Source organism: Emydura macquarii, unplaced genomic scaffold, assembly GCF_026122565.2.
Source record: "Emydura macquarii macquarii isolate MOO-44397 ecotype Brisbane River unplaced genomic scaffold, CSIRO-AGI_Emac_v2 contig_2676, whole genome shotgun sequence".
NCBI lineage: Eukaryota > Metazoa > Chordata > Testudines > Chelidae > Emydura > Emydura macquarii.
Window position 1 is genome coordinate 38,694,380 of NW_027132813.1, and position 12,109 is coordinate 38,706,488.

At 37.4% G+C, this 12,109-nt stretch overlaps 1 protein-coding gene across 4 annotated transcripts in view; it reads left to right on the top strand.

The window, feature by feature from the left end:
* AFTPH (aftiphilin) overlaps positions 1 to 11,658 on the top strand; it is a 58,179-nt gene extending 46,521 nt beyond the window's left edge. For all 4 annotated transcript variants that reach the window (XM_067565246.1, XM_067565247.1, XM_067565248.1 and 1 more), the window contains 2 exons: positions 1,405 to 1,528; positions 10,546 to 11,658. In XM_067565246.1, the coding sequence (XP_067421347.1) occupies positions 1,405 to 1,528; positions 10,546 to 10,690 (269 nt within the window). In that variant the 3' untranslated portion in view covers positions 10,691 to 11,658. The remainder of the gene's footprint in view (positions 1 to 1,404; positions 1,529 to 10,545) is intronic.
* The last annotated feature ends 451 nt before the right edge of the window (positions 11,659 to 12,109 follow it).

Below are 12,109 nucleotides of genomic sequence, written 5' to 3' on the forward strand. Positions count from 1 at the left end.
TTTATAAGATAATATTTTTAGATTGTTTAGCTATATGGTATTCTGAATAGCTTGGCCTTTAGTTATTTGACATTCATTTTCATTGTAGTTTGAAATACTTTTTCCTTTGTCTAAACCTAACCATGTGTTAAACAAGTGATGGGTATAAATTAATAGCACTTTGCATTCTAAATTCTGATTATTTTATTCTTACCCGAAATGCACAAAATACTACATTAAAAAAATAAGCATTCATCGTTCTGGACCAAAGTATATGTAAACTTCAACAATTATACATGAGATGTATTAAAATCATCCAGCTGTACTTCAAATAGTCTTCAGACTACAATTATTATATAAGCAGAAAACTTTTTTTTACATTTACCCCTCTTGATGTATTTCAGTAAATCTTGATTGCCAATGATTTTTAGAACAAAGGTCATGCGTAAAAGTCCTGTAGCTACTACTTTGGTGACTGTGGTAAACAACATTTAACAAGCAATAAGCAGAATTTTGCCCAAATCTATGATAATTTTATTTTTCATTTTGTTACAAACATTTTATGAAATGCAGTATTTTTATTCTTTGGGATTAATGGCTTGCTATTAAAATGTAAAATTCATTCAAGGTACAATGTCAAAATGTTCAGGTATAGCTTAAGATGATAAAAGCTGGAAAATCAAGGAGGAGGAATCCAGTTACTTTAATCATTGGTGCTTTCTAAATACTTGTGAGAGAGGAGAAAATAGAATGGGCTAAGGATTTAGGTATAATTATAAATCTGTGCTACTTTACAATATGTACTGTAGATCCAGTGAAGTGGGATTTAGAATGATTGATCTTCCTCACTTCATCAATTTTAAACCAAGCTCTTATTACTTAACATGGTATCATGTGTTTTAATAATGTTTGTGCAATTTAATACATAATATCTTATTTGAAGCCCATTGTGATTTATTGTCACTATGAAACATTCATTTTTTTAAACTTGATTTTGTGTTTTTTCTATTTTTAAATGGCAGTTAAGCTGGACATGTACCAATCAACCACTTGTTAAATTATTTTTAATAGAGCCACTTGACTTAAAATGAATAAATGGGAAATGCTACATCTATAAATATGTTAGCAGTGTATGATGCACTCTAAGGGGTAATCCAAACTTCTAATGTTTGCCTACAGGCTGAGACCTTGTATGCCAAATTTAAGTCCACTGTATGTATATTTCCTAGTGCACTTGTAAGATGTTGGAAGGGGGTGAGGAGAGGTTTGGAAACACTGGCAAGTTCTGTCATGTTCTTACAGTATTTTGCTGAAATTTTAAATTACTCAGATGTTTACAGAAAATGAAGCCTTTAGCATCTTGGTCTGTGGCTAATTATGATATATTTGCATCAACCATCACTGATTATCATTTTATACTATAAGGTGTGGATCCAGAGTTGTATGAGTTGACAACTTCAAAACTGGAAACCTCTAGTGCAAACAGCAAAGTGACCGATGCATTCGCAAGACTCATGTCCACAGTAGAGAAGGCAAGCACATCTACAAGGTAAATCATGGTGACCCGTTAACAATTTTAAAAATGAAGGATTGGTCAGAGACTGAGAAATGAATGGCCGTGCTTTTAGATTCCAAGTCCTTGAATGAAACAAATTTTACATTCATAAAGACGTTAAAGAAGATTAGTCCACATCACAAAATCATCAGATTTCCCCCTATTTTGATGATGATCTAATCAAATAAGGAGACAATTGAAATGAACTAGTGTGTGCATATTAATTTCTCTGTTGGAATTTAATTATTTGTAAAGTTACCAGAAAGAGAATCTCTCAGGGAAATCATTAGGTGCAAAAAATGAGAGGATAAAGTGAGTCCTCACAAACTTAACTATAGCTCTCATTAGTTAGGGTTCACATTGATTTAGAGGAGTAATCTCTGATGGTTCATTGTGGGAGAAGCTCATTTTTGTTTTGCTTACTCTACTTAAATCACAATATGGAGAAGTGTACTTGATTTCTGGCTAGAGAAGTTTTGCCAAGCAAGATAAGTGGGTGCAAAGGGATAAACTGCAAATTAAAAATCACCTTTATCTGTGGAATGCACTACAACAACTGCCAAAAGAAGTTGATTTAGGAATAAGCATGTACTTCATGTATCTACTTTGTGGTGTACCTATGCTTCATGGACACTGCTTTTTTTTTTATGTACAACCTAACCTTTAGTTTACATATGTGTCCCTGAAGACTTGTATATCACATTAGAGCAGAACAAGCACTCCGTACTCATAAGAACTAGTTCACATTTTCCTGGATTATTCAATGATTGTGCATCTTAGGTCTGTCAAGAGAGATCCCGTTGCTATCTTTAATATTCAAATGTGTAAATTCATGAATCTGCTAGAATTACTTGAAACAATATTTTCTTTGACAGCGACCCTTTAAAATCTTTCTGTTACTGAGTAGGAATATATGTCTTATAAAATATGTACTAAACATATTAAGTTTTAAAGGGTAATATCACAAGTAAAGTAAGTGTTTTGAGTAACTTTTTGTACTAGTTTGTATTTTTGCCAACCTCCTTCCCCCGCATTAGTCTTTTATGCTTCCACTTAATATGACATTTACCATAGAGTTATGCTGTGAAATGAATGGTATTGCAGTTTAATATTTTGTTATGATTATTGTGCCAGATTAGGATATTTAAACAAAAACAAACTAGATGTTGAAAGCATTCTTTACAGAGTTTATTCTAAGTCTGGAAATATTTTTACTGTTTCCCCACAGCATGAAAACATCAGAAGCTGATGTTTAAAGAGAACTTAGTGACAATGATGACATTTCAACTGTAAACCATTAGGGGGAGCCCTAAACCTCAGTGCTGTCTTGGTTTCTCTGATTTCAGCTTGACTGTTTAACAGTTCTGTATATAGTAAGACTGTATATAGTAGGACTGAAAAATCTAGCATCTTTATGGAAATACAGTAACTTTTTGAAAGTTTACTACAAAATGGTTGGAAAGCACTGAATAGAAGAGTACAGTTTTTAGTCTTCACGTGTAATAGAACTGCTGTAGAGTGGTTTCCCAGAAATTTTAATTCTGACTGAAAAGCAACTGAAAATTCTCAGAAAAGTGTACAAACTCTAAGGTAGATATAGTGCTTGGTAATGTCTTTGTTTACCCTCGTAAGTCTCTCTACAGATTTGTACCTGGCAGACTTTTCAAAATATCAGTTGAAGTTTTTATTACATAGAGTTAGAAAGTCTTTTATTCAAATGAATGTCTGTTGGCATACTACGTAGTCACTTTTGATTGTGCAGGGGTTTTGATTCAGCATCCAAAGTATGGTAGGAACTTTGCAGAGCAAACAGGTCACCCCTGCCTCTTGAGGTCTAAGCACAGATAGTTCGAGACTAACAAGGAACATCAAAGTGCAAAAAGAGGAGTAACACAGCCATGCAGTAGCTTTAGTAATACCCGCTTTGCTTTAGCATTATTTTTTTAGATTATTTCAAGGTTTTTTTTGGGGGGGCGGGGTGTGAGGGATTGATAATATCATAAAAGCATGGAAACAAAGTGGTGGAGGTAATTTTGTTGGAGAAAAGGTGAAGCCAGAGACATGGGAGGATGTATATGAAGAGGATCAGGATAAAGACCAGAGAAAAAGTAGAGGTACATGAAGAGGCATAGGCGGGGGAAATGAGGTAGGCCCGTTTACAGGTAAAGTGTTGTGATAGAAATGGAAGTTAGTCCCAAGTCCAAATATTGGTTATGGTGAGACGAGGATGCTATAACGCCTGATCTGGTGTTTGGGGGCTTTTATGGCCTGCAACAGAAGAAGCATGTGCTGATCCTGGCAATTTATGTTGGGAGTAAATTGGAGCTGCTGGAGTTGGATGTCCCAGATTAGCTGCATCTGGTGGAGAGTAGGGGGATGGGTTGGCAGGCTTTCTCTTGTCCCTATGGTGCTGGTGACTAGGAGAGGGAGCTTATGGGGGGAAAGAAGGGAACCTTAGAGTGCTGTTAATCCTGGGAGCACGAGTGAGGGCTGGTTTGGAGCAGTTGGGACCTGAACTTCCCAGTGCTAGTTTAATTTTGAAACCAAAATTCAGTTATTAAATCTGGATTTAATCATTAGCAATGTGATCAGCTACTAGTCTTTTTAAAAAATTAATACCATCCCCTCTGAAAAAGAAACGTTCTGAATATTTGTTTTCAATATTTAAGTAGATGAGGTGGTGGTGTCTGTTACAGCAGAGCGCCACATATCATGCAGTGCCCTTTCAAATTTAATTTTTTAAAACAAGAATCTTTACTAAGTCTTTAAAATAAATAGTGAAGATTATATTAATGCACCAATCTGGATATGCTGGCTATTATCTGTTCCTGTCCTGACAACTAATAGGAAGGAGTAAAGATGTGGCCAGTAGCTCAGCACAACACTGACAAGAACTTCACTTTTGTTGATACATCTGTCCTTTATTTCTTCTGAAATTTGACTCTCAGATCTGTGGAGGGACAAATGAGATGGGTAAAGTGAAAGTTTAGAAACTTATTGTGGAAATATCAAGTGACTTCCTCAAGCCACCGAGCAAGGAATCTCAATTGCGTGAAATAGCACCATTTTCACCCACAGGCTGGTCGCTCACAATTGTACAATTACTTCCTCAAAAGGGTGGGGGAAGGAAGAGAGGGAAATTTGACAGAATAGTTCCTTACATATTGGTGTATTAAATTTAAAGATAAACAAGCTAAAATGGAGGATCAATGATCCTGTAAAGCATGCTGCTGAGACTCTGCAGTCAAGCAGAACACCTTAAAATTGTCAGAGTCCAAAAGTTTATCTACTGCCTTGATGAAAGAAAATGGAGTGTGGAGCTCTTTCCAAGAAATGGTTGAAAATCTCGTTCAGACTTAAAAAAAAATTTACTAGTGGGAACCGCTGAACACTGCAGATTAGCTTTTTAAAATTAGGGTGTCTGTGTAGCAGCCCATTGTTGCAGTTGGTGCTGGTATTGTGATGATGACTCATTCACACAAGTCACAGTCAGTCTCTTGGAAGGGCTAACAATATGAAAGACAATGAACATCAAAGAGGGGGGAAAGGGATGAAATGTACAAACGGAGGTCAGGTTGTAGGCTGGCACAGATATTGGTAGTTCCATATTTCTTCAGAGGCAGTAGGAGTGGTTTAACCTTTCTCCAGCTGCCTTCCTGCCTAGCAGTTGTTAGCAGGTTAATTTCTTGTGAGCCTCACACAAGTCAGTCTTTAAAGATCATTTTAACAATGAAAGGGTAGCAGTCTAGCATACCTGCTTGGGGAAGGGTGTTCAGTCCTTAAGAGATGGCTTGGAAGAAAATACCGAGATTGTTGTGAGCAAAACAGATGAATGGGGCAAACACATTCTGCAGAAGACAGAAATTCTGCCAGGAAGTCAGCCCATACTCACCCATGTCAGGTTTCAGAGGTAATCAGAAATCTAAAGAAGTATAACTGCCAAGGATCCATTCACTCATATGTCAGTCTTATGACTCAAGCTGAAAGACATGCTTTTTTCCCCTAAAGAGAATTGAAGAATGCAGGTGCAGAAGCATCTCTCCTATGCCCAGGAATACTAGGGTTTAACAAACAGAATAAAATGAATAGAATAAAGTCCACACCAGGGAGTGAGAGAGAGAGAGGAATGGGATATAGTGCTTTAAAAGGGCCAGTTTCACAAAGCTGAAAACAATTAGAAGCCAAATAAGTTGGAGGAAGAATTTAATCTAAAAAATGTAACTGATAGTTTGTAATTGTTTAAGAACACTTTTACTAGATGCTCCAAAAGCCACAATCGAGGAAGAAGGCCATTGATTTTTTTAAAAACCTCATTTAGAGGGGAAGTGAAGGCAGCTATAAAAAATGAAAATATAATACATACAAGAAAGGGAAAATTGATAGAAATAAATATATATCAGAAGCTAGGAATTGTAGAAAATTGATAAGAGAAGCAAAGGAACACAAGGAGAAATATATAGGCAGCGGAGTTAAGAACAATAAGAAGGAATTTATAGGAAGTATATTAGGGAACAAAAAGAATACCAATAATGGTATTGATTTATTAGAAGATGGAAATGGTAGAATTATCAATAATAATACAGAAAAGGCAGAAGTGTTCGATAAATATTTGGGGGAGAATAGATGATGTAGTCAGATCCTAACATTCTTTCCATTCTGCTAGTATCTCAGGTGATGTGAACAAGCGCTATTGAAGTTAGATGTTTTTTTTAAATCAGCAGGTCTGCGTAACTTGCATCTAAGAATTTTCAAAGAGCTGGCTGAGGGGTTCATTAGACCATTAATGTTGGTTTTCAATAAGTCATAGAACACCGGGGAAGTTCCAAAAGATTAGAAGAAAGCTAACGTTGGACCAATATATAAAAAGGGTAAACAGGATAACCCGGGTAATTATAAGCCTGTCATTCTAATATCGATGCTTGTCAAGATAATGGAGCAACTGATACAGGACTCGATAAATTAATTAAAGGAGGTTAATATAATTATACCAATCATGGGTTATGTCATGGTTAGATTATGTCTAATTTGTTACCTTTTTGATGAGATTACAAATTTGGTTGATAAAGCTAATAGTAAAGATATAAAATTAACATGGAGCACATTAAATGGATTAAAATCTGGTGAACTGCTAGTTCCCAAAATGTGATTGTGAATGGGGAATCATCATCATCGAGTTGGTGTGTTTCTAGTGGGATCCCGAAGGGATTGGTTGTTGGCCCTATGCTATTTAACATTTTTATTAATGACCTGGAAGAAAACAAAATCATCACTAATAAAGTTTGCAGGTCACCCAAAAATTGGGGGAATGGTAAATAGAGGATAGATCACTGTTTGAGTCCAGCTTACCAGATCACTCTATAAGACAATATGCATTTTAATATGGCTACATGTAAATGTAATACATCTAGGAACAAATAATGGAGGTCATATTTACACAATGGGATGCTCTATCCTGGGAAGCAGTTACTCTGAAAAAGATTTAGGGGTAGTGGCGAATAATCAACTGGACATGAGCTCCCAGTGCAATGTTGTGGCCAAAAGGGCTAATACAATCCTTGGATGCATAAACAGGGAAATCTTAAGTAAGTTATTTTACCTCTGTTGGTCACTGGTGTGACCACGGCTAGAATTCTGTATCCAGTTTTGGTGTCAGTAGCTCAAGAAAGATGTTGATAAATTGGAGAGGGTTCGGAGAAGAACCACGAGAATTATTAAAGGATTAGAAAACATGCCTTATGTAATAGACGCAAGGAGGTCAACCTTTTTAGCTTAGCAAAGAGAAGGTTAAGGAGTGATTTGATTAGTCTTTAAGTACCTCCCTGGGGAACAAATATTTAATAATGGGCTCTTCAGTCTAGCAGAGAAAGATCTGATGCTTGGAAGTTGAAGCTAGGCAAATTAAGATGGGAAATAAAGTGTAAATTTGTAAAAGTGAGAATAACTCACCACTGGAATAACTTACCAAAGGTTGTGGTGGATTCTCCATCACTGGCAGTATTTTAAATCAAGATTGGATGTTTTTCTAGAAGATCTGCTCTAGGAATTATTTTGGGGAGGTTCTATGGCCTGACTTATACAAGAAGTCAGTCTAGATCATCACAATGGTCCCTTCTGGCTTTGGAATTTATGAAAAGTGACAAACGCTATTGTGGGATTCAGCATCATTAGAAAAGTAACTGGCTAGGATTAATGCAACTGTCATGCTCTTTGTATTACTTCCATCAAAGCAGGCCTTGTCAACACAACAACTGTCAGGCAATTTAACATGTCTTAAGAGTGATAAAAACTGTTTGCATTGACATTACTACTTCAGATTTTTAAGTTTAGAAGTCGTGTAGTATAAAAACCCTGTTAGAACCACTAGAGCTGCCATTCTACCTAAGGTGCTTATTGTCTTGGTTTCTGAATGCCATACAAAATATAGTAGCATAGAAGCTCATAACAGTGGTGGTGGTAGTTATATCCATAACTGTAATCTGGACAGAATTAAAGCATTTTTTCTGTAGAACTGTACTGATTATCTGGGAGGACAGGCTAAGTTGCAGAGCACACTAAGTAGGTAAGTGCTTGCAAACAGGGAGGAAAGCACGGAGATTCACCATGATTGTTGCATTCACCTGAATGTGTGCATTTTGGTGCATCTGTGGCATTTTGGGGGAGGCACTGCAGGCATTAGGCATTAAAGCTCTAGGTCAGGGGTGTTAAACATACAACCCGTGGGCCGCATCTGGCCCGCGAACCTTTTTGATCCGGCCCGCGTTTGGCCAGTTTAAGTGAGTCGTACTGCCGCCGAAAGTTTCCCTGCGTATGGCATGCCACTTCAAGAGATTTGTCGGCGGAGGGCATTGCCACTTTAAGAGAGTCTTAAAGCGGCAATACCTTCCTCAGCAGAGCCCAGCTGCTGAAAAGCGAAAGACGCCCTGAATTTTTCGGCGGACGGTATTGCTCGTAGAAATCCCTTAAAGCGGCAATGCAGTGAGTCCGGCAACAGGGTCCCCCGCGAAATCCCGCCACCAAAAAGGGCTGATGCCGTGCTGCCAAAAAGGGGAAGATGGCCCGAATTTTTCGGCGGAGGGTATTGCATGGCCCCTGTGAAGTACAGGTTACGTGAATTTGACCCGTCACCATCAGCGAGTTTGACACCCCTGCTCTAGGTGATGCCAATGTCCTCTTACCTAGCACAGTCTGTGCTTGTCAGAGACTGAGCACCAGACTAGATGCCTCACTGATCTATTCCTATATGACATTTCTTATCTAGAAGAACTTGCTGAGCAGAGAATGAAACGGATAAATAGCAAGAAATTTGGGAACGCTCTCTATGCCAGACCAACATCAATAACAGTTTCTGTAATTGTGGTCTTTGAATCAACCCTCTCCTCCCTCACTTCCTCTTTCAAACTGTCCTGTGTCAGATACAACTGTGAATCTGCTCTTACCACTGTAGTGCCTTGTTTGCACCTTGAGAGGGCTGTACTGGATTGTAGTCTAGCAACCTATGGTATTTGCCAAATCCTGATAATGCAGCGGATGATGACCACATTTCAACAGCTCAAAGATAAGATGCCCTCCAGCGGCAACTAGAGCTCTGAGTGTAAAGGAAGAAAGCACACGTTGGTTTTTCTACTGCTTTCTTCATTAAATCCAGCACACTGCTTTGTTTATCCTCCTGAATTTGGTAATCTGCCTAGTCAGTGGCTCACAAAATTTCAGTGCAGTAGAGAGGAGAAAATATCTCTAGTCTAGTGAAGGAAGGTCAGAGTTGGCATTCAGGCTGCCTCATGTGGAGATCTTTAAAAAGTGGTGCTTTCAGATGGCAAACAAAAGTGGCTAGGTATGTTGAGGATGAGTTTGAATACAGAGTTTGGGCACCTCTCCTGTTTAAGAAGTCCTGAGAGAACCGCAGAGTCAACACACTAAGACCCTTGCTTTCTCATAATCCTTTGGCCAGCTGAAGGAGTGGTATTAACAGGTGCTGAAAGGAATTACATCCAGAGAATTACTTTTCATTGGAAGAATTAATGCTGAAGGTACAGGCTCTAAATTGAGCCTGGGGAAGGACAAACAAGTTGTACGGAAATTTTTAATTTGTTCTACTTAATCTATCTGATTTCAGGCCTTTGTCTTTTTGTTCTGTCCTCAAAGAAGTTTGAAAGTGCAGCTTGCTTGTAGTAGATGTCCTAAATATTCACTTCACTAAGAAAGCAATTCCAGGGTCTTGAAAGGGGACATCTCCTATAGTGTTCCATAGTAACATTCAGTTCTTCTGTCAGTGGGCAGCATACCATAAGATAAAATATGGATTTATAAGGGATGTTTTGTAACAATTAGTGTCAAGTTCTCATTCTGTTTGAAGAGTAAATTAGGTGTTTGAAGGAAAACTCTCATTGGGTTATGCCCAGTGACAAAATAGTCAACAGACATGGGGCAGCAGAAACACCTTTATTAATTTGCAGTTAATTCTTGTGAACAGTGCCCATGGAAAAGAGTTGAAAACATAATGCGAAATGTAAAAGTGATTGCCTAAGCTACATTCAATAGAAGTAGCTTAATAGTACCTGCCCTCCTACGAAAAAAGGATTTGGTAAAATATTATGGGTGGTTATTGGGTGCACCTACTAATTATGTAGCTGAATTGTATCTCGCAGGCCTCCAAGCCTCCTTACAGAACAGGAACATCTGAATCAAAAGAGTACTTGGATTTCTCTGTATGTTCATGATAGTACTGCTAATACCTTACCTGAAGGCTAACAATACAATTATTTCTCACATAAAGCGAACAAGCCCAAGACAGTACATCGGAACTTGCAAAAACTTAATGTATGAGTAGGAAACCAATTTCCTTCACTGCAATCACGTTTAGAAGCTCTGTGCCAAATTTCCATGTGAGGTAATGTTGCAAGTAGGCAGGATATCATTTGTATCGCTTTACAAAAGTGGTCTTACCTCAATCAGTGGCTCTCTCTCCAGGAATGTCAAGTAATGGATTAATGCACTCTTTCTCTTCTTAACAGGAAGCCTAAAAAGGAAGAACATCTTAGTGAAGAGGCTGCCAAGGTGATTTCTAGCCTTCCTGACTTAACTTTCATGCATGCCAAGGTGTTGATGTTCCCAGCCACATTAACACCTTCAACAAGCTGCCAAGAAAAGGTAGACTAAATGATGTGAATTGGACACTTTCTATTGATTTCCCCCCCTCTCCCCCCGGGTCATAAAAAGCAATCTTGCTTTAAATAAAAAAATTCAAGTTCAGATGATTTGTTGGTAAGCAGCACTAGAAAGGTATACATAGTAATGTATATTTATTTACATACTGGAATCTAAATTTATATTAGAAAAAAGTGTAAATAATTGGGGGTGAATCTTTTTGAAGACTTATTCTTTTTGTTGTGCTGGGGTGTATACATTTATGTCTTTGTGAAATACACTGGTGTCCTTACAAAACTTTTAAAAAAATTGTTTTTAATTAAAAACTCAAGTCTTCACTCTGTGAAACCCTTTTCACTGTTTTCAGCTTGTATCGAGTGTCTTAATTTCTTTTTTGCATATATTAAAATACTTTTTTTTTTTTTAACTGAAAAAGCCCAAAAGGTCACGTAGTTGTTTTTTTTGTTTGAGGGTTTTTTGGTTTTGGGTTTTTCAGCTATTTCTTTAAAACAGGCTATTCCTTATGTTTGATCAACCTACATTTTTTTTTGGTTTATTTCTTCAAATTTTGACAATATGGCTAAAACACTATTAGCCTTTTGAAAGGTCAGTACCTTTTTATGTTAAGTTATGGATCACTGTCTAAATACTTTGTCTACATTTGATCAGTTTGATTTGGAAAAAAAAAAGGACCAAATCTATATGAATGTCTTGCAATGAAATTTACCTGTTTTTGTTCTGTTATACCACTATTCCTATGTTTGATTTTGCACAGTGTAAAATGACATAATCATAGATTGCTATGGTTTAGGCTGTATATACAGTAAAAACTATGGGTTGTAAATGTTTGGGGAAATTCCTATGGAAAAAAAGATATGTAGAAGAACCTCTAACAAGGTTAATGTGCATGCCCAAGGTCTTTTGAGATTTAAGTGTGTAAATTTCCTTTTAGCTTACACAAAATAAAATAATTTAAAAGATGTGTATAGTCTGGTATCTTTTCATGCAGAGTGTATGTGTCAGATGTTTACACTTTTTTTTATAGTGTTAAGGGAAAAATTGGTAAGCTGTACTAAGACAGGATACAATAAAATCTCCCTCTGGCTTCTGGGCTGCACCAGGCCCACAACACACTTCCTTGGGACTTACACAAGGAGAAGACAGACATGGTTTAATTGTGTCCAGCCTCTGAATTGAGTCAGTTTTTTTTTCTTCTGACACAGACTTGCTGTCTGTTAGGGCATTGTGGCATGATAAAAGTGAGTGAGTCTGATTACAATAGGACCTCTTCAAAATATATTGGCAATACAGAGCAGGTGGGGGAAGCCAGCTGTGCTAGCCAACTTCCCAACAATCATTAAAAATGTTAGTGTGGCATTTTCTTAATTTCTCTGACAAATAAAATGTCCTGTTTCAGCTGTTTCGAGAATA